General features: G+C 43.2%; 1 protein-coding gene across 6 annotated transcripts in view; it reads right to left on the bottom strand.

Annotated features, from left to right (window-relative positions):
• Window positions 1–11,065: 11,065 nt before the first annotated feature.
• Window positions 11,066–21,349, bottom strand: part of HPS5 (HPS5 biogenesis of lysosomal organelles complex 2 subunit 2) — a 43,850-nt gene continuing 33,566 nt past the window's right edge. For 5 of the 6 annotated variants that reach the window (XM_046016173.1, XM_046016174.1, XM_046016175.1 and 2 more), the window contains 7 exons: window positions 20,744–20,864; window positions 20,393–20,548; window positions 19,524–19,643; window positions 18,165–18,278; window positions 16,686–16,792; window positions 13,708–13,978; window positions 11,066–11,864 (listed from right to left, as the gene is read on the bottom strand). In XM_046016173.1, coding sequence (XP_045872129.1) covers window positions 11,804–11,864; window positions 13,708–13,978; window positions 16,686–16,792; window positions 18,165–18,278; window positions 19,524–19,643; window positions 20,393–20,548; window positions 20,744–20,864 — 950 coding nt within the window. In that variant the 3' untranslated portion in view covers window positions 11,066–11,803. Of the gene's footprint in view, window positions 11,865–13,707; window positions 13,979–16,685; window positions 16,793–18,164; window positions 18,279–19,523; window positions 19,644–20,384; window positions 20,549–20,743; window positions 20,865–21,349 lie in introns of those variants that run through there. The other variant, XM_046016179.1, reaches the window with a different exon arrangement.

Genomic DNA, 21,349 nt, shown 5'->3' with positions numbered 1-21,349 from the left:
AGGCTTTTGGGAAGCCTAATCCCCGGGGTTCTGGCAACTGATGTCTTGGCCTCCTCAACACCAGCCCCTGTCTCTGATGACATTGCTTCTTTAAAGATGTTTTTTATTTGAGAGACAGAGAAAGAGCAGGGGGAATGGCAGAGGGAGAGGGAGAAGCAGACTCCCTGCCGAGCAGGGATCCCGGCCTGGGGCTCATTCCTGGACTCCGGGACCATGACCCAAGCCAAAGGCAGATGCTTAACCAACTGAGCCACGCAGGCACCCCTCTGATGACATTTTTTTTTTTTTTTTAAAGATTTTATTTATTTATTTGACAGAGAGAGAGATCACAAGTAGGCAGAGAGGCAGGCAGAGAGAGAGAGGAGGAAGCAGGCTCCCCGCGGAGCAGAGAGCCCGATGCGGGGCTCGATCCCAGGACCCCGAGATCATGACCCGAGCCGAAGGCAGCGGCTCAATCCACTGAGCCACCCAGGCGCCCCCCTCTGATGACATTTTTAACCAGTTCCTTTTGTCCTACCTAAGGAATGCCTCTCACATTAGTTTCTCTCATCTTTATTCCTACTGTCCTTGAACTCAGATCCCAATAAAAAGTCTACTTCCTTGAAGAACCTTCCCAGTAGCCCGGGCAACACATGGGCTCTCACAGAGCTTCATTCATACCTGCGGGCTCGTCTTTACTCATTCCCTCCGTTCCTTTCATGTGTCAGCTCCCCTGATAGAGTCCAAGCCTCTTTAACTCCCATACGAACAGTAGTTTACAGTTCATCAGTTCATAATACACTTCCATCCTATTTTCTTTTTTAAAAAATATTTTATTTATTTAAGAGAGAGACAGAGAGAGAGAGATCACAAGTAGGCAGAGAAGCAGGCGGTGGGGGGGGGGAGCAGGCTCCCTGCTGAGCAGAGAGCCCAATGTGGGACTCGATCCCGGGACCCTGAGATCATGACCTGAGCTGAAGGCAGAGGCTTAACCCACTGAGCCACCCAGGTGCCCTCCATCCTATTTTCGACATGACTTTTCTTCTGACAAGGTCCGATGTTCTAGAAAGGAAGCCAGGTATGTACATAGACACTTACAACACGCTTTAATAAGAGCCTCTGCAGAGGCAACGCCAGCTCTGCCGGGGTGTGGGAGGCTGGTGAATACTAATTACACGGTAGCTGCCATTTTCTTTGTTTGCAGATGCCAAACCATGCTCTATACTGTACGTGCCTTATTTGATGTAAGCCACACGGAGTCTTTGCAGTTAGCTGGAGAAACCCCGGTGGGGAGGTACATAATTAGGACGGTGTCCGGGGTTGCACATAGCATGGGTGCAGAGCCAGGACCACAGGCTGGTGTGGCTGCCTGGGTGTTCAGCACCACCTGCCTTCTCCCGCCTCTTAAAAGACGCCCTCAACTGCCTTCATGGTTTCATGCGCTCCTTTTGTCACACCCTCCTGGCCCACGGTCTTCCCTCAGTTCCACCAAAAGGTCAAGCTCTAATTTGCCAGTGCCTCGTACACTCGATCCATGCTCTTCCCATGGCTGCTCCCTTCTTAGCCTGTGTCTCTCATGTGAACTCTCTCTTCAGAGAGTCCTTCTCTGACTGCCCTGAGTCACCTACTGTCACTATTCTTTCCTTCCTATTATTAATATGTAGTGATTTTTAAAAATTTCTTGCTTCATGTTCTTCTGCTATTGTTTTGTTTTTGTTTTTGAAGGCTTTCTTGGTCCAGCTTCCATCCTAGGTTGTAACAGTTTGTCTTATTTAGCTTTAAGTATGTGGCACTAAGCGAAGTATCTGGTGCATAACAGAACCTCAATACTTACTGAATGAACGAATGGTTGAAATAATTTACTTTTTAACTAATTAGTCAAGAGGAGGGAATGAGGTCAAGCTCACTGATGATGGGTTAACCTGGAAAGGAGCAAGGAGGTACTCCTGAGAAATGAAGGAAGGTAAAGAGAGCGCAGTGAGGAGATGCAGAACATTTTGAGAGGGGGGATGAGAAACCTGAGGGAATTCAGTTGTAGCTGCTATTATTGTACATTATTGTCCCCAGGACCCATCACAAAGGGCAATAACCATGTGTATCAGAGCGCCTGGTGGCTCAGTGAGTTAAAGCCTCTGCCTTCAGCTCAGGTCATGATCTCAGGGTCCTGGGATCGAGCCCCACATTGGGCTCTCTGCTCAGCAGGGAGCCTGCTTCCCCGCCCCCCTGTCTGCTGCTCTGTCTTCTTGTGATCTTTCTCTTTCAAATAAGTTGAATAAAAATCTTAAAAAAAAAAAGACTCCATTAAAAAAAAAAATAAAAAGCATGTCTATCTTGTTGTATGTCCTCCTCGTTACCCAGAGTACCTACCAGAGCTTCTGGCACATGGTAGATGCTCAATAAACACTTACTGAGTGAATGAATGAAGCAAGAAGAAAAGTATTCTGTAGAGGATGGCAGGCCTGGGAGCAGCGTTTGGGACGTGTGGAGGGTATTTGATATTTGATACGGGTTTTGGTCTGCAGAATGTGGTAATGTTAAAGATCAGTATCTAAATCTATACCAAAATCTCCACCGAAGTTCCATCTAAACTGACATAATCTCACTTTATCATAGAAAAAGTCTTTTCCTCTAGCAATGCTTTGTAAGCTTTCTCATTAAAAATGAGAACTGTGACTCCCAGTCATGGTTATGGATGTGTCCACTTGGCTGGGCTGAACTACACCCTCACAGTTCCTCCATGAGGCCAACTGGATGGCCCATAGGAGATACTCCCTGCCCAGGGTTAAAGGATGAAGGGGAGGCGGAGCCACTTTGCTGTATACACACGTCTTTCCTCAGTTATTCAAACACTAATTTACATGCTGCTGTATTTTGCAGACATGATTAAAGTCCTTAATAAATTATCTTTAATCAAATGGGTGATTATCCTAGGTGGAACTGGCTTCATCAGTTGGAAGGGCTTCAGAAAAAGGCTTATCTCTTCCTTGACCTGCTCTCCAAATAGGCACTGGGCCTACAATTGCTCACCTTTCCCTTGGATCTGGCCATCCTGCCTGCCTCTCCTGACGGCTTGGCCAGCCCCTACAACTGTGCAAGCCAGCTCCTTGTAATAAGGCCATTAGTATATACATCTATGGCCTACTGGTTCCACTTCTCTGGTCAAACTCTGATTCAGAATTTGGTACTGTAAGTTCTTTTAGAGGAGCAGGATCAGAGATAGGTCTGGATTTAGATCTCTCACAAGGAATTGGCTGATGCAACTGCAGGGGCTGGCTAAGTAGGTCCAAAGTCTACAGGGGAGACCTGTTTTCAGCGCAACCAAGCAGGGAGGATCACGAGCAGGCTGGAACTCCACAGGTGTGGGTTCAAGCTCTTGTCCACACATGGAATCTTCTCTCCCTTGGGTAGTTCCTCTCTTTGGATCTAAGTCTTTTAGACCACCAGAACTTCAATCACAAGGATAGAAAACAAAAAATTTTGCTGGCGGATCAGTAGGGGTAATAGTGAGAGAAGCCACTAACATGGCATTTCCTTGCCTTCATTCCTGGACTCATGAATTGTGACTATGGGAGAAATAGTACCATATATTGGACACTGATTTAAAGCACATACCATGTATGGGGCATGAGCAAGGGCAGGGGTGGGGGGAGGCGAGGACATTGCCTTATCCCTGCAAGGTGTTGCTCTCTAGCTAGAACTGTGGCTGAGTTTTCAAAACTTTATTCCACCACTCTACTCAGGTGGCTACTTCAGGATAATAGGGAACATGGTTAAACCAGTGAATTCCAGGAGCATAGTCCCACTGCCACACTTTATTTGTTGCAAACGAGTTCTTTAACCAGAGTAATACCATATAAAACAAACACCATGGTAGTGCATAAGGCATTCAGTAAGTCCACAGACTTTGGAAGAAGCACTGCATGCAAGGAAGACCAGTCTGTACTCACTGTGTCTATTCCATTAAGGAAAAGCATTGTCCCTTCCATGACAGAAGTAGCAGCATTATTCAAAATACCCAAGAAATAGACGCAACTCAAGTATTTATCAATTAATGAGTGTTTAAACCAAATGTGGTATATTCATACAATGGAATGGTATTCAGCCATAATTGGAATAAAGTACTAATACATGCTACGTGAATGAGCCTTGAAAACATTAGGCTAAATAAGAGAAGCCAGACACAAAAGGTTATATATGATTTTATTTCTATGAAATTTCCAGAAACGACAAATCCAGAGAAGAAAGATTAGTGGTTGCCATGGCCTGGAAGGAGGGGGAGTAGAGAGTGACTGCTACAGTATGAAGTTTCCTTTTGGCATGATGGAAATATTCTGGAATTACATGGAGGTGAAGAATGCACAATACTGTGAATATACTAGAAACCTCTGAACTGAACACTCAGAGAGGGTGAATTTTATGGTATGTGAATTATATCTCAACTAAAAAACTGTATGAGGAAAAAACTGTAAATAACAGACTAGGGCCCCATGGGGCGGGGGGGGGGGTCATTCATCAAATAATATGAATGATTTAATATGAACATAAAATGGAATACTATGCAGTCATTTCAGGTAATATCCATGTTATCCAGGGAAGTTTTTAAAAAATTCTGTTTAATATTATCTTGATAAGACAACAAAAGAATCTATTGTTTAAATAAATAAAATCTTTAAAAAAAAAGGGGGGGGGCGCCTGGGTGGCTCAGTGGGTTAAAGCCTCTGCCTTCAGCTCAGCTCATGATCTCAGGGTCCTGGGATCGAGCCCCACATCGGGCTCTCTGCTCAGTGGGGAGCCTGCTTCCTCTCTCTCTCTGCCTGCCTCTCTGCCTACCTGTGATCTGTTTGTCCAATAAATAAATAAAATCTTAAAAAAAAAGGAATCTGCTGTTTATCTTATGCATAGGGAATTTTCTAAAAAATATTACCACCTCCATATGAAAAAAGAAAAGCAGAACTCTTGCTATTTTTAGTGTGAAATATTAACTATGTTTTGGTTAAAAAATAAAAATCAGGATTACTGGGATTGGCCAGGAGAGTATTTTAATAACAATACTAGTCATAATGGCTAATATTTACTGAGCTCATTCTAGTCCCAGTTGGCCACAGCTCTATGGGGCAGATTATTTTTCAGATGAGGACACTAAGGGGCAGAGAGACTGAGTAACCTGTTCAAGGTCACAGAGCTAATGCGTGGTAAAGTCAGGATTTGAACACAGGAAGTCTGGCTGGAGGCTCCTCCCTTAACCTACACCACTACTTCCTTGGACAGTATTAATAAATAATAATAAGGCTCCCCAGTTCTCTGATAGGGACTTACAGTTAATAGGCCAGCTTGGACTCTGCTTGGCATTTGGGCCACCATCTGAACAGGCCCTGGGCCCTCTGGATCTCTCACTATTGGATAAATATGGATGTGCCATATTACATGCTCCCCTGTACCCCAGGTTATCGTCGGACGGCTGCCTGAAGGTTAGACAGGGAGGAGCCTCCAGTACTTTCTATAGCAAGCTATGAGCTGAGCTGCATCCGCAGGTAGGGAGGTAGGTCAGGGGCCTCAGCCCTGGGGAACTGAGGGCATCAGGGTAGGGGAAGGATAAGGAAGTGGGTCATGTCAGGGGAAAAACAATCTATCTACTTTTTCTTACCTAATGGGCCCCTGACTTGAATAGAGGATTAAGTCTAAGTGATAAAGCCTCATATAGAAGAATCCTCCACCTCCTGCCTTCCTCACTCCCACCGCACCTCCCCTAGGTTCTCAGGTACTTTACTGGGAAACAACCCCACGGAGCAGACGTGAGAGACAGGGGTGTAGACCAGGGGAGGAGCATGGCCAAGAGAAGGATGTATTATAGGGCAGGCCACAAGTAAGAGCCTTAGAGCTGGAGCTCAATCCTACTGGGACATCCTGAAGATGCAGTACCAGATGCCTGAGCATTATCCACCAGGATTCAAAAAAGAGAAGCACCTATCAACTGGCTTCCATCTCTACTGGTCAAATGTGACCCCTAGAATGTTAGGTTTCCTGCATTTCGTGGTTGTGCACATGTGAGTACCCGAGGGTTTCCCTAGTGTAGGAAACAGAAGCCCTATGGAACAGACCCAAAGCAAGGTGCTGCCCAGCTGCTCCTGTAGTTAAGGGACCCAAGCCCATGTGGAATCGTCAGAGAAGGGGCTGCAGGAAGACGAGGAGGCCAGAGGATCTGAGGTAGCACATAAGCCAGACCTGATATACCACAACCTTGTGCTTTTCTAAAGCTCATGAAAAGCACAGGGATCTCCAAGGCACAGAGAGTAAATTCACTCCTGAATGAAGGCACTGATGGGATCTTCGGTTGAAGATAAGAGAGAAAAGAAAAGAGGAAAAGGCACTGGTTAGCCAAGGGGAGGGGGTGGGAAGCAGGAAGGGCAGAGAAATGTAAACTAATGGACTTGTGAAATGAGGAGCCATGAACCTAGCGATGCCATACAGACAGAGGCCACCCCCGGGGGGACAGGATCTGGAGCACGGTACTCTTTGAGAGACTGGGAATGCTAGGGATTGGTGACATATATAAGCCACTCACAATATATGAGTCCCCAGTGGAGGGTAAGTTTCAAGGGCAGTAAGAAGAAAGTTTTTGTTAGCTAGGGCCTGCCTGCAAACATCAAGACTGAACTCTGATCAGCTTGAGTGGCACGGCCTCAGCTCCTCCTTCTCTCCAGTCCCCCAGGTCATAAGGGCCATTCCAGTTGGCACCCACCAACGCTGGAGGAGGGGGACCAGAGAGCCTGAGCTTGAGTCTAACAGGGACGGAGGCCAGTTTTCAGGCACACTTCACAGAAGGCTCTTTCTCCATAATTACTTAAGCTGAAATAAACTGAGAACAGAACAGGCTGTGAGACCAGCTCTACTTCCCTTCCTTCAATTAGACTAAAGCTAACTTGCTGTAACAGAGATTCAGAAGCTTAAGGAATGCAAAGATTTACGTTCCGCTTAACATGGCAAGTGATCCACCTGCTGGGGCCTTGGCTCCTTCCAAATTGCTGCTTTACCAGATTTTAGCCTGAGTCTTGCTACCCAAAAGGCGATCCAAGGAAGCATGGCCTGGGAATCTGCTGGAAACGTAAAATCTCAGGCTCCACCTTAGATCTACTGTGGCAGCCAGAGCCAGTTACTTAACATGGGGTTCCCAAAGCAAAAGAAGAATGTGGAGAACCTCATCCGGAAATCATTTAAAATTCCAAGATGGTGGGGACGCCTGGGTGGCTCAGTCAGGTCAGCACCTGCCTCTGGCTCAGGTCATGATCCAAGTCCTGGGATCGAGTCCTGTATCGGGCTCCTTGCTCAGCCGGGAGCCCGCTTCTCCCTCTCCCTCTGGTGCTCCCCCTGCTTGTGTGCATGTGCTCTCTCACTCTCTCTTCTCTCGGTCTCTCTGACAAATAAAGAAATAAAATCTAAAAAAAATACTTAAAAAAAAAACCCAAAACACTGACACTAAGTCACTAAACCCAGGCTTTACCTACTGATAACAGGTATAACTACTGCCCACATCACTAGAGGGAAACATCAACTTGAATATTCACAATGATTCAGAGTTGCCCATCTAGAAAAATGTATTACTTGGGCAAGATGGGAAAACCACAATCTGGGAAAACATTCTCTGTATTTAGGCCACTGTGGTGCCAGTCAGTATTTTTCTGAGCCCTCTAGAAAGAATTACCATGAAGGATTTTTTTTCCGGGCTGCTTCTGTGATCTGTATTTGATCCAGAAGGCCAGGGCTGCCTGGAAACTCCAGACACCACACAGCAGCTCTGTGTCACAACTCTGCAGTGTTGTTCATGAAGTTTAGTGGTATGCAGAGTCTTCTAAATGAAGGGGTAGGAAAAGCTCTGACCCCACTCTAAAGTTTCTGTTTCCCGACACAAGGAGAGATGTCAGCCTCTTGTTTGGCCACAGAATGGTTAAGATGATGAAGTCTGTGTTATGCGTATTTTATCACAATGTAAGGTAACCCACACTTGCCATTCAGAGGTTAATTAAGCAGGGGCCCAACCAGAGGTTCACATGCAGAGAGCCCAGGATGAGAGATAAACTCTGGAACCTAGAAACTGAACTTGGAAACAAGTCACCAGCGGGCCTCAACGACAAGCTCAAGGATTCGGGCTTTATTCGGAAAGCGGAGGAGAGCCACCAAAAGTTACAGATGGGGAAGAGGCCCGATTAAGGCTGTGCCTCAATAGGACAAGAAATCTGGCGGTGGATCTCTCATTAACCTCCCGTGAGACCAAGACAGGGGTTTCTCTAGAATTCAAGATCACTCTTCAGCTAAATCTAGGAACAATGTAGGAGTAGGAGGATTAAATCAGACCCTTGATCTGCAGATCCCAGGCCTGGGGCAGGAGCCCCGACAACAGTATTTTTCACTAGCTCCTGCAGTGACTCCAATGTGTAGCAAGTTCGTGAGTCACCTGACTTGGGAGATACCTAGGTACTTCTATTTTAAGGAGCTGACACTGAGTGTTAGCCAAGGGGAAGGTAGAGTTTGGAAGTGAAGAAAGAAAGGTCGTTAAAACTGCTCCGACCGTCCAGGCAGGCAAGAAAGAATGAGAACATGGACCAGCGGCAACAGCAAGTAGGGGAAAAAATGGAAAAACACCACCAACACAGAATGGAGAGCATTTCCCTAGGGATGGTGCGTGAGAGTTGAGGAGGGGGAGAGGCGAGGACGGCACAAGGTTCTGAGCTTTGGGCAGGACAGGGACAAATTTAACACATGCAAGGACATTCTTAACTTCAACTTTGGTCCTCCCACTCTCTAGGAGTCATACAAACCAGCTTACTCATGTCTGATCACTACTGGGCACAAGGACATTCCAGCCCTTTCGCACCACAGCTAACACGTGTTCCCCGCGCACTGTAACAAGCTCTACTGCCCCGCACTTCAGTCTCATGTGTCACCAAGACATGGCTCTCCCTGCACTCTCTGCGCTGGGCACCTGCTCCATGCTTCACTTTCATCACGTTCATGACCCCCGTCACTTCTCAAACCATCCTGAGTGCTACTACTGTCCCCATCGTATAGATGAGAAAACTGACACTGAGAGAAACAAAGTAACTTCCCCAAGGTCATTTAGGAGGAGACAACAACATTCAAAGTTAGACCGCCTCTGCACCCAAGCTCTTAGCCACTAGGCTACCCTGTAGCCCTGTTGAAAGTGAGGCCACCCTGCACCACTCTCTAGAATTTTTAGGCCAGTGAAAGATACAAGTTGTATTGGGAAATACTGCCTAATATCCACTTGTCTGTTGAAACTTTATTGCTTAACTGAAGGGGCTTTTTTGCTGTTGCTTGGTTTACTTTGGAAAATAAATTCAGGGGATGTGATTTAAAAAAAATTTTTTTTATTATTTATTATTATTATTTTTTTAATGCCAGAAATTTCTCTGTACCCTCTTGGCAAATGAGGATTGCTGTATGATCCCTTAGAGCAATCTGTCAGTAAATGATTGCACCATCGGGCCAGTTCAAGCCATCTCCTTCTGAGATTTCTTCTGGGTCCTCTTTTGGACAGTCATCATGGGATGACAGAAGCCGATGGCCAGTGAAGGGAGGCATCTTGCTCTTTACCTCAGTACAGACGAACATTTGACATAATCCAATACAGACAAAACCCAGCTGATTCTAGTGGTAAGTAAGGTAAGATACTGTGACCAACAGTAAGAAATATGTATTTGGCCTTCCTCCCATTTCTGGCATACAGCTCCTAAAAACCCTTGGAATTTCCTAAGAGATGAGCACCACAGAGGTGACTTGTAGTACTAATGAGGTGACATTTGGACTGCTCCTAAGGATGGGGGCTGGTTGCCAGTAGAGCCAACCACCTGATTTAGAGAACTGGAACCTTCAGTCCCACCCTCCAAGCCACCACCACACCCTGACCTCAGGAGGGAGAGAGGGACTGGACATTGAGTTCAATGGCCAGTACCAGTGATTTAATGAACCATGCCCTTGTAACGAAGGCATAAAAAACCCCAAGAACTTGATTCAGAGATTTCCAGACTGGTGACCATGTGGAGATTCGGAGAAGGTGGAGCTTGGAGCAGGCAGGGAAGTTCCTCACACTTCTCCCCAAATCTATTGGGGAAATCTATTTTCCCCAAATCTATTTCCCCAAATCTATGCATCTATTCTATGTGGCTGTTCCCGAGTTGTCCTTATATAATGAACTGGCAATCTTGTAAACAAACTGTTTCTCTGAGTTCTGGGAGCTGTTCTAGCAATTTAATCAAATCATCAAACCCAAGGGAGGGATCATGAGGACCTCTGATTTATAGCCAGTTGATCAGAAGTATAGGTAACAACCTGACATGCAATTAGTGTGCAAAGTGGGTGGGTGGGGAGGGTGGGGGTGGGGAGATGCGGGGATGGGGTGACTGGGTGATGGACATTAAGGGGGGCACCGTGATGTAATGAGTACTGGGAGTTCATAAGACTGATGAGTCACTGATCTCTACCTCTGAATAACACATTATATGTTAATTAACTGAATTTAGATTAAAAAAAATAAAATGGAGGGTACTCTTTTAGGACTGAGCCCTTTACCTGTGGGATCTGATGCTATCTCTGGGTCAGTAGTGTCAGAAATGGGTTGAATTGTAGCCACCCAACTGGTATCAGAGAATTGCTTGGTAAGAGGAAACCACACACAAACACACCCACCCAACTCCCACTGTTGAGCAGAATCGTTAGGTTTTTTATGCTTCCCAAAACTCTACAAAACTCTGTTAAGCCTCCTTTCCCTGACAATCTCTTCAACCCATCTGGTTACATAGTATCCGAATATCAGATGGAAGTCTGACATCCATTTCTGTCTGTAGCTCTCAGTGTTATGACTGAATCATTCAACATATCCAACTTTTCTTACTCCACATTGAGGTCACCCACACCTTCCTGCAAATTGCTCAGAATAAACCCTGTGTCTGTATCTATTCAAATAAAAACAGATTTTATAGTTATTATTAACGTTAATGTGCTACAAAGGTACAGGAGCCTGAGGAAGGCATTCTAGTACATGGTTTAAATGACACAAGCGCCTACTACCATCTTTGTTAGTACTTCGCTTTCCTTTATTATGGCTTTTAAAAAATAATTTTTAAAAGTGCATGATTCCTTTGGGCCACCGTTTAGTAAAGATTAGAGATAAAACATTTCCAGTAATAAATTAGTCATTTGTATATAGGTTCAGATTAGAAAACATCAAATACTAGGAAAAATATATTTTAAATTAGCTCAATTTAAATATGGGGTCATTTTAATGTAAATATCTAACTTGAATGCTCAATGTTTTGCTTCTTTGATGCTAATTCCATTCCGCCAGGTCTTATTTCAGTAATTTCTCAACTATTCCAGCTAAGATATAAAAAGAATTCAACTCCTGCCAGTTACTTTATCTGTCTTCATGGAACCGGGAGGAGAAACTTCTGCTCCCTCCATGAGAGTCACAACAGGAAACTAATTATCCCAATCCACCAGCAAGGAGAAGGTAATACTATAGTTCAGAATAAGGCCAGCATGGCTGTGAACTTTCATATTCTGATTCCAGAGCACTTCATTTCACCAAACAAGGACTGATTCCTTTCAAAGTTCAATCCTGGTTGAGAAACACTGAGGGCACAGATGGAGCCACAAACGCAGAAGTAAGGGACACTGACAAAAGTACACCCCGGAAGGTGGCGGGGTTTTCATGTGGTACCTTTCCTTCAACAGCAAATGCACTCAGGACATTCAGGAGCGTGATTCAGTTTTTCTCAAAACATTGTGACATTTGCTCAATCTTCTTCCACTAGGCCTGCTGAGACCAGAGAAACCGATCACATTTTTCAAGCATGCTTTGTATCAAGGCTCTGAAATCCCAAAGAAAAGAAGCGCATTTAGTTTTCGTTGTCCTTTCTTTATAAGACACTTTTTAAAACACACAGAAAATTAAAGGATTCAAAAAGTTGACTGATTCTGTGCATCAAAAGACACGATCAACAGAGTGAAAAGGCATTCTGTCCTATAGGAGAAAATATTTGTACGTCATGTATCTGGATAAAGGGTTAATATCCAGAATATACAAAAAATTCAAAAAAGAAAAACAATACGATTAAAAATAGGAAAAAGGACATGAACAGAGGTCTCCAAAGATAATATACAAACAGGCAACAAGTGTATGAAATGATGCACAGCACCATTAATCATTAGCGAAATGCAAATAAAAGCCACAGTATCCTCTCAACTCACCCCCATTAGGATGGGTACTGTCAAAAAGAAAGTAACTAGTGTTACTGAGAATATGGAGAAAATGGAACCCTTCTGCACTACTGGTAGGGATGTAAAACGGTAACCCCTATGCAAAACAATATGACAGTTCCTCAAAAAATTAAAAATAGAATTCCATATAATCTAGCAATTCCACTTCTGGGTACACACCCAAAAGAATCGGAAGCGGAGTCTCAAAGAGACATTTGTACATCTGTGTTCACAGCAGCTTTACTCGTAAGAGCCATAGGGGAAGCATCCCACGTTGAACGGATCCACAAAACATGGTACGTCCACACAATGGACAACTATTCAACCCTAAAAAGGAAGGAAATCCTGGCACATGCTCTAATATGAACGAACCTTGAAAACACTATGGTAAGTGAAATAAGCCAGTCATTAAAAAGGCAAGCATCATATGAATTCACTGATATAAGATACTTATAATACAGTAGTCCTCCTCCCTTACCCAGTTTTGTTTTCTATGGTTTCAGATACCCACAGTCAACCATGGTCCAGAAGCAAACGATCCTCCTTCTGACATCTCATCAGAAGGTCAAGAGTAGCCGAACACTACGTCACGATGCCTAAGTCACTCCCCTCAGTCCATCTCATCACGTGGGCATTTTATCAACTCCCATTATCACAGGAAGAGGGGTGAGTATGGTACAATAAGGTATTTTGAGAGACAAAGAGAAAGAGCAAGAAATGGAGAGGGGGAGGGAGGGAGGGAGAGAGAGAGAGAGAGAAAGACCACATTCCGGTAAAAGACTTTATTCCGGTATGCCATTATAACTGCTCTATTTTATCAGTTATTATTAATCTCTCACTGTCTAATTTATACATTAAACTTTATCACAGGTATGCCTATATAGGAAACAACCCGGTACATATAGAGGTTCAATATATCCATGGTTTCAGGTATCCACTGGGGGTCTTGGGGAATACCTCCCTTGGATAAGTCAAAATTACAGAGACAAAAGCAGACTGGTGGTTGCCAGAAGCCACACAGAGGCGGTTATGAGGAGTTGTTTAATAGGTGAAGTTTAAGTTTTGCAAGATGATATGGACATACTTAACACTACTGAACCAGACACTTTAAAAATGGTTAAGATGGTAAATTTTACGTTATCTGTATTTTACCACGATGAAAACAAAAACAAAAAAAGCCCTGAGACAATGTGACATTCAGTGCTGTCTTTGCAAACTAGTACACGTCAGCTCTGGGTACTCACATTGGTCTGCAAGGGTCTCGGTCATGACTGTGAAACACGGCATTACCTTGGGCTCATCCTTCAGCAGCAGAGAAGTCTCAGCCCCCTTAGCTATTAGGGAAAGGCTGGGGCTGAGTCATTTCTAGAGCCCCACCCCCTTCTGAAAATCTGTGAGCTTCCACATTCCCCAAGTACTGTGGAAAGGGCGTGACAAGGTGTGACAAGTTATTACCTCTGCCTTTTTTCAGCAATCCTTAGGATATCGCAGGTTCTGGTAAACCTCTCTGACAGCTCCATGGTTAAACCACATTCCTGTAGGAGGGACCAGGCCCGATCTGGGCCCATGGCCTTAGCTAACAGGAGTGCCACATTCTCCACGTTGATAGGGGAAGGCCCATCACTGAAGTTCCCATTTGGTGACTTCTGGGGGCTTGGCTTTGTGCTCTTGTTCTGTACGAGATGTAGGAGAAGCTTCCATTCCTCCACAGTCTCTGGGATCCAACCTACACACAAAGAAACACACAAATGTTGGCTCTAATGGCTCTTAGCACTCTGCCTGCGTACAGGAGATAGTCAAAACCATCCTAACACAAAGTTGCTTTCTGGACATTTGTTGAGTAATGTGTGATAAGGAGAAGTCACAAAATTAGCTCAAAAATTCTTCATTCACTCACTCACTCAGGAATTTCCCAGGTATAGCCTAGGCTAGGCACCCAAGGTGCTGTGTGGGACCAGACAGACATGATGAGCGCTGAACTCTTGTGCAGCTCACAGTCCAGTAAAGGGGGAAGAACCCAGATAAACACAGAAATAAATCTGTACTTATAAACTGGGCCAAGTGTGATAACGACCAGAGAACCACGGTGCCTGGGTGGCTCAGTTCATTAAGCATCTGCCTTTGGCTCAGGTCATGATCCCTGAGTCCTGGGATCGAGTCCCACATTAGGCTCCCTGCTCAGGGGAAGCCTCCTTCTCCCTCTGCCTGTGCTCTCTCCTGCATGCACTCTCTCCCAAATAAATGAATGAAATCTTTACTTTAAAAAAAAGAAAAAGATCAGGAAACCATTAGAGAGAATGACGGGTTTGGGGAAGGATCTGAGAAGGGCTCCATGAGGATGGGACAGGTAAGCAGAAGCTGAAAGACCTGGCAAGCTTAGAGAGCACATGCCTGCGGCTCACATAGGGGCAGCTTGAGGTCGCAGGGCGTCAGGACCGGAAGATGAAGGAGCCTGCCTTTCTAACAAAGGAAACATGCAAGGCAGCTTGTCACAGGACAGAACTTGAATTCAAGGAACTCGAAGAAAGGCCTACAGTGCACAAAGGCCTGAATTTTATTCTGAATTCTACATGAGGGGCTTCAAGGAGAGCCACATCATCCAATTTTTGTAAAAGAATGCTTCTGGGGGCAGCTGGGTGGCTCAGTGGGTTGAGTCCTCTGCCTTCAGCTCAAGTCGTAATCCCAGGGTCCTGGGATCGAGCCCTGCATCGGGCTCTCTGCTTATCGGGGAGCCTGCTTCCTCCTCTCTCTCTCTGCCTGTTTCTCTGCCTACTTGTGATCTCTGTCAAATAAATAAATAAAATCTTAAAAAAAAAAAAAAGAATGCTTCTGGCTGCTATAGGGAAAATGGATTAAATGTGGGAGAGAACAGAAACCAGATGACTAATTCTGAGGTTACCGCAGCCATCTGGGCAAGTAGCTAGGACCAGAGAGCTGGTGGTGGAGCCAAAGGAGGTCCAGACAGGAGATCTACATCTGGCAGTAAAACCAACATGCCCTGAAGCGTGATTAATATGAGTTACAGGGAAACAGAAGTGTCAAGAAAAGACCCCCATTTATTACACCAAGGGTAAGAACAGCTGCTATTATTACTTTAACAAAATATTCAGAGTCCTTTTATCTGGGCAGAAAGGATTTTAAGTGATATTTGTCTTCTTTATGCTTCCTGAATTTTCAGTTTTTATGTATAATAAACATCCTGATAGAACTTGAAAAATATAAACCATGCCTATCATAATGGTTCTGGTTATTTTTCAGGAGTGTATCCATGTCTACAGCTCTAGCCCTGCAGAACCACCCGGCCCTCCTCTTCATTTCTGAAACAGAGATGATCTCAGTAATTGTTGTGACAGTTGGGACAACTGAAGCTAACACTTGCCAGTCACTGGCTTCTCTGCCCGGTTGGAACTTTCCCTCTCCCACACCAACTGGGTTGAACCAGGCTGTAGGTCACACTGCTCAACGAAGGACCCTGATGTCACGCGGTTGGCATCTCTGCATGGAGGCGAATAAAGCAACACTACAGAACACCCACAACAGACTCTCAAGCCCCAGATATCAGTGTCAAAGTCTGGCCTTCTGATTGCCATTGTATCTGGGTTGGATTGATGAAAATTTAAAAAAAAATTTTAAATTATCTAAATACTTATGAAAGCTTAGGAAAAGCTGACTGCCACTCTACTTGAAGTTCATTCTGATGATCTAACGTCTGGCTGTGGAAAAGGTAATACAGTTCTGAGAAAAGAATCTGAACACAAACTTTAGAGACAATCAGACCTGGGTCTGAACACCTGCTCCACCAGTGGTATAGCTCTGGGGAAACTAACTGTCCTTTCTCTAGGTCTCAGCTATAACTTCTGTAAAACAGAAATAACAGGAACTATTCCAACAGCTGTTATCTCGCTTAACCGGCAATGAAAAAGGAACTAGAATAGTGCCTAACACAAAGCAGACACTCATTAATAAAAAAGATGCCTGTAGTTTATTCCTAATTATGATTTTGTAATACACTAAGTGGCATAGATAAAAACAAACAAAATAAATGAAAAAGAACAAACCTGCGGGATGCTTTGATGGCTCAGTTAGTTAAGCGTCTGCCTTTGGCTTGAGTCAGGGTCCCAGGGTCCTGGGATTGAGTCCTGTGAGCAGGGAGCCCGCTTCTCCCTCTACCTCTGCCCCTCCCCTCAACTCCTGCTCACTCTTGCTCACTTCCTCTCTCTCAAATAAATAAAATCTTTAGAAAAAAAAGAAAACCAACCAAAAAACCCCACAAAAAAAACAAAACAAAAACAAACGTCCACAAATTTGATGGCTAGCTAGAATTACAGAATTACATACGGGATCATCAAAATGTTCACCAAATTTCTTCTTGAAAAGTCTGCAGTGACTTCTAAAATACTACAACTAAGAGTAAACAGTTGGGACTTACACACCATTGTTCCCTTCCATCAGGCTCATATCATTCAGGCACACAATGTTGGTGAAGGCCTCTCTTCTTCTCTTCAGCTCCAAACAAAGAGAAAGATATCCAGGCCAGAAACTTTAAAGAGAACAAAGTTGAAGAAAGGAATCAAAACAGTGAATTTATCTGGAGCTATGCTGTCCAGTATAGTAGATGCTAGCCACATGTGGCTGCTTCAATTTAAATGAAATAAAAAGTCAGTTCTTCAGCTGACCAATCCATATTTCAAGTTTTCAATAGCCACAGTGGCTAGTAGCTACCATATTGGACTATGCAGTAGAATAATTCCATTATTACAGACAGCTCTATTAGCCCTGATCTAGAGTATTTAAGAAAGAAAAAAGAATAAAAGCTAGAGATAAATACTGACATTTTAGGCCAAGCACCAATTATGAAATGTATAACCTTATATACTTCATAAACTTTCAGATTTCTTCCCCAAATATGCAAACTATGGAAGTTTTCCTTAATTCTTTCCCCTCCTTCATTTGCTATACCCATTGTGTCTAAGTCCCACTGCATTTTCTTTCAGAATGTGCTCCTTCTGCTGCCCTACTTACTAATCACCAATTCAGTCGTACCTGAATTACTGCAACAGCTTCCTAGCTGGCCCTCCTGTCTCCAACCCTTCTCATGTATGACACCAGAAATGATCTCCAGAAAGCTCCATTTTTATCATGCCATTTTTGTACCCCAAAGCCTAAAAGGTCTCTACTGATAACTAAATTCTTCTGATGAACTGTCAAGGTCCTACATGATCTCATCACCCACCATACCTGGTTAGTCTCATCCCTTATTATCACGGAACAAATATGTATCAAGTATCTACCACAGTCTGAATTAAGGCATTATGAGGAAAAAAGGAAGACACAGGTCCCTATCTCCAAAAGATTATAATAATCCAGGTGGAGCCATAAGATAACACTGCCAGGCAATAAAGAACTGATATGTGGTGCAGACAAAAAGTAATGTCAGTTTCTCATGCTCCTGCCCTCCTTGTCTTGGGATCCTTTATCAATAAAAATCCTGTCCAGTCTTCAGGGCTTTTACCTCCAAAGTCTCACCTCCTCCTTAAGTCCTTTACTACCACTTCTACTGAGCATATTCTGATCTGTGGCTTCTCGAGAACCCTGCACCAATTGTAAGTCTTATCACACAGTCTGATGCTTAATTACATACCATCTAAATGCCTGAGAACTGGGGCTGGCTAAGGACCAGGGGGAAAGAGAAATTCACAAGGCCCAGTGTCTTCTACACAAAAAAAAATACACACAAAATTTAAAAGGAAAAAGACGTTTACTCTGCTAGCACTTAAAACAAAAGATACTTTTCCATGGTAAAGAGAATTTCCAAATGATAAAGCATACCAATTCAAGCCCTTCACTGCAAAGCTATTAATTGAGATGATTCTAATCTTTAACTTCAGCTTCTAAAACAAATCCTCACTTACCCATGAGACTTACAGATGTCAGTCATTTTCTCCTTGGTTGTAAAATCTGCAGGTAGTTTAATGAGATGTAGCATCAGCTGACTGTAGCCCCACGAAGACAAGTGTGAATGAGGCCTGTGAAGTGAAAAGCTCTCAGTAAATGGAATAGGAAATATATTCTACAAAATGTTTATTCATTATCTAATAGATAAGAACAGAGTTTAATTTTACTTGTTCCATTACTACTGTACTTTTCAAACATTTCTACTTGGCTTTTGAAAAATTAAAAATAGCTATTTTTTTCTGTACAAATACCTATTTATTTTTTCCTAAGTTTTATTTTTTTTTAAATTTTTATATGTATATCGGTCACTGACAGGTTTTATTTTGTAATAATTGTTTTGTAACTACATTCATCTAATTATATAAAAATCTCGTTATACTTTTTCTCTCACTGTATTCCACTCATCCGAATTTTGGGTAACAATTCCTCTTTAGTTTCTCGCCATAAACCCTGGATAGGATCAGCTATGTACAAAAGCTATAGGCAGCTAACTGTATTTATATGACGTGGAAGGCACTAAACACCTTTTATAGGACAAAGGCCTTATCACTAGTCTACTATGGTACTTAAAATTTTGCTGTGGTTCTGTAAACATTTGGTGCTTGCTTGGTTAGATGTCTTTAAAGTTTCGGGCATAGTCTGCTGGTTGACTGAGGTTACTAATCATAATATTCAAATATGTAATTTTAATTTATGCCAATTCTGTTTCTCCAGTAAAATCAATTACCTATTTTTAAAAATTAGACATTTTAATTATTCAAAAGCAAAAGAAACAAGCCTATAATTCATCACTCACAGATAGCCACTGTATGTCATTCTAGACCTTTTGTCTAGGCATATAAGATAGGCACTTAGGGGGCTTTTAAAAAGCTTCTGCTAGAGGAAAACACAAGGAACATTTCTAATACATTACATGTATCAATGCATATTTTTTTAGGAATAGCTATTTCTTTTAGTCCCAAATCAAGCTATGTCTAGAAATTTCCAGTAAGAAAACATGCAATTTTTTCCCCTCTAAAACAGATTGAATTTCAAGGACTCTTAATATAGATCCATGAAAGAGCTTCAGGTGGTCAGTTTAACCTGAAATCATGGGTAAAATTGTGCAGAGATGTGCATTTTTCTGAAAGGAATCATCAGATCCTATAAGATCTGTACAAAAAATGTTCAGAACCACTAAGAAATACAAGCTCATTACTATCACGACTTGAGTCAGTCTCTTCTATAGCTCTTCCTGAAGAAAGCCCAGAATGCTGTCTGTGAATAGTCTTTCCATTCCAGAAGAACATCAGAGCTTAGAAAGAGAACTTCTGTACCTAGGGTTTCCTTCATCGTCCATCGTGCTTGTGCTTGGGGGAGCATCGTGGGAGATGGCCAAAAGCAGCCAATCCAATCTCAAAGACTCTGGCTGTAGAAGGGACTCAAGGAAGGATGGCCTAAAAGAAAATTGGGGACAAAATCACCAATCTTCACACTCAGAAAGGAGACATAAAATGTGGGAATGTGAAGAAAATGTTATTAGGGGATCAAAGTAGTAGATGAAAATGCTCTGCTACAAAATGTCTAGAAATGCAGGTGAAAATCTGGCAGCCTTTTAAATGAACAGGTGGGTTCAAGATAATAAGGAAAATGTCCAAGGGCCAAAAAAAAAAAAAAAAAGAGACAGAGAGAGAAATAAGGCCAGTATGGCACATGTAAATTAATCAGAGGAAAAAAGGGAGTGATGGGGGGGCTGTTGCTAGTTTCAACAACCGCGGGCTATGTGGAAATAGGAAATGAGACTTTGATCTAAAAAAAGGGACAAAGAACTAGAACTGAGATCCACAAAAAGATGAGATCCCACAAAAGCTGGGATATTATTCGTAAAGAGGTGGCAACAAATCCACTCACCAGCAGTGACAACAAAGAAGCTTATCTGCCCTAGCAGAGGACCGGAAGCAGGGCTTTAATTTTATACTGGTCACCTAAGAATCCCGGAGCAGGGAGGAAGAGAAGCATAGTCTGCGCACATTTATGGTGTGTGCGGTGGACTGTGACAGAAAGGTAATGACTACAATCACCCTCTTTCATAGTAGGGGCCTCAGCTCTGTGGCAGTGGCAGTAAAAAACGTTACAATGGCTTCTATAAGGGAAACGATATCCCGTCAACGCAAAGGGGAATTTGCAAATGTTCTCGCCTTCTCACCGTTGATCTTCAGGCCTTGATTTCACCAGACCGTCTAAGTAGGCCAAAAACTGACCAGGACAATGATGACAAAGTTGCATGACATCCGAAGGCAAAATAGATGGGTAAAATCTGATTAAGGACCGAAGGGCAGATTCTCCAAACCTCTCATACAATCTGCATTTAAAAACAAAACAAGTTAAGTCTCCAACTTCAATGGGATGATGGAACTTGGTTATATCATCTAAGCACTTATGAGAAATAAAAATAACAAGAAACTGCCCACGAGGCAACTGAGTAAAACTTTAGAGATTAAGACACAAACAAAAAACATGTGCTTTATTCATATTAACAACATACACGACAACTTACCGGGCAGCATGAGCAATCAACAAAGGATTGTCGAAGGGGACTGAGTCATTCAATAACTTTATTCTTGTTGGTAGGTCTCCTTCTTCCATCTGTATATATGTAGGATTGGAACTTGCCATTTCTGAAAGATAAAGCACACCCTTTCCTTTCATCTCAAAGCTATTGAGTATTTAGTTCAACACAATAAACACACTCATTCAACAATCCTTAGTCATGGACCCACCAGGTACATGGCACAATGTTTAAGCACTGAAGGACTGACAAAAAAGAATAAGACACAAGACCTACTTTTAAAGACCTTAAGATCAGGGGCACCTGGGTGGCTCAGTGGGTTAAGCCTCTGTCTTCGGCTTGGTCATGATCTCAGAGTCCTGGGATCAAGCCCCACATCGAGCCCCACATGGGGCTCTCTGCTCAACCGGGAGCCTGTTTCCCTGCTCCCCCCACAGCCTGCCTCTCTTGCCTACTTGTGATCTCTGTCACATAAATAAATAAAATCTTAAAAAAAAATAAAGACCTTAAAATCGAATTGGGAGGCAAAGCACACTGCAATTTTTAAATAAGAACATATAACCAATATATAAGCCACTATCACCCTCAAATAAG

The sequence above is a fragment of the Meles meles genome, chromosome 8, assembly GCF_922984935.1.
Source record: "Meles meles chromosome 8, mMelMel3.1 paternal haplotype, whole genome shotgun sequence".
Classification (NCBI taxonomy): domain Eukaryota; kingdom Metazoa; phylum Chordata; class Mammalia; order Carnivora; family Mustelidae; genus Meles; species Meles meles.
Note: the sequence above shows the minus strand (reverse complement) of the source record. Positions and strands in the feature narration are given on the sequence as shown.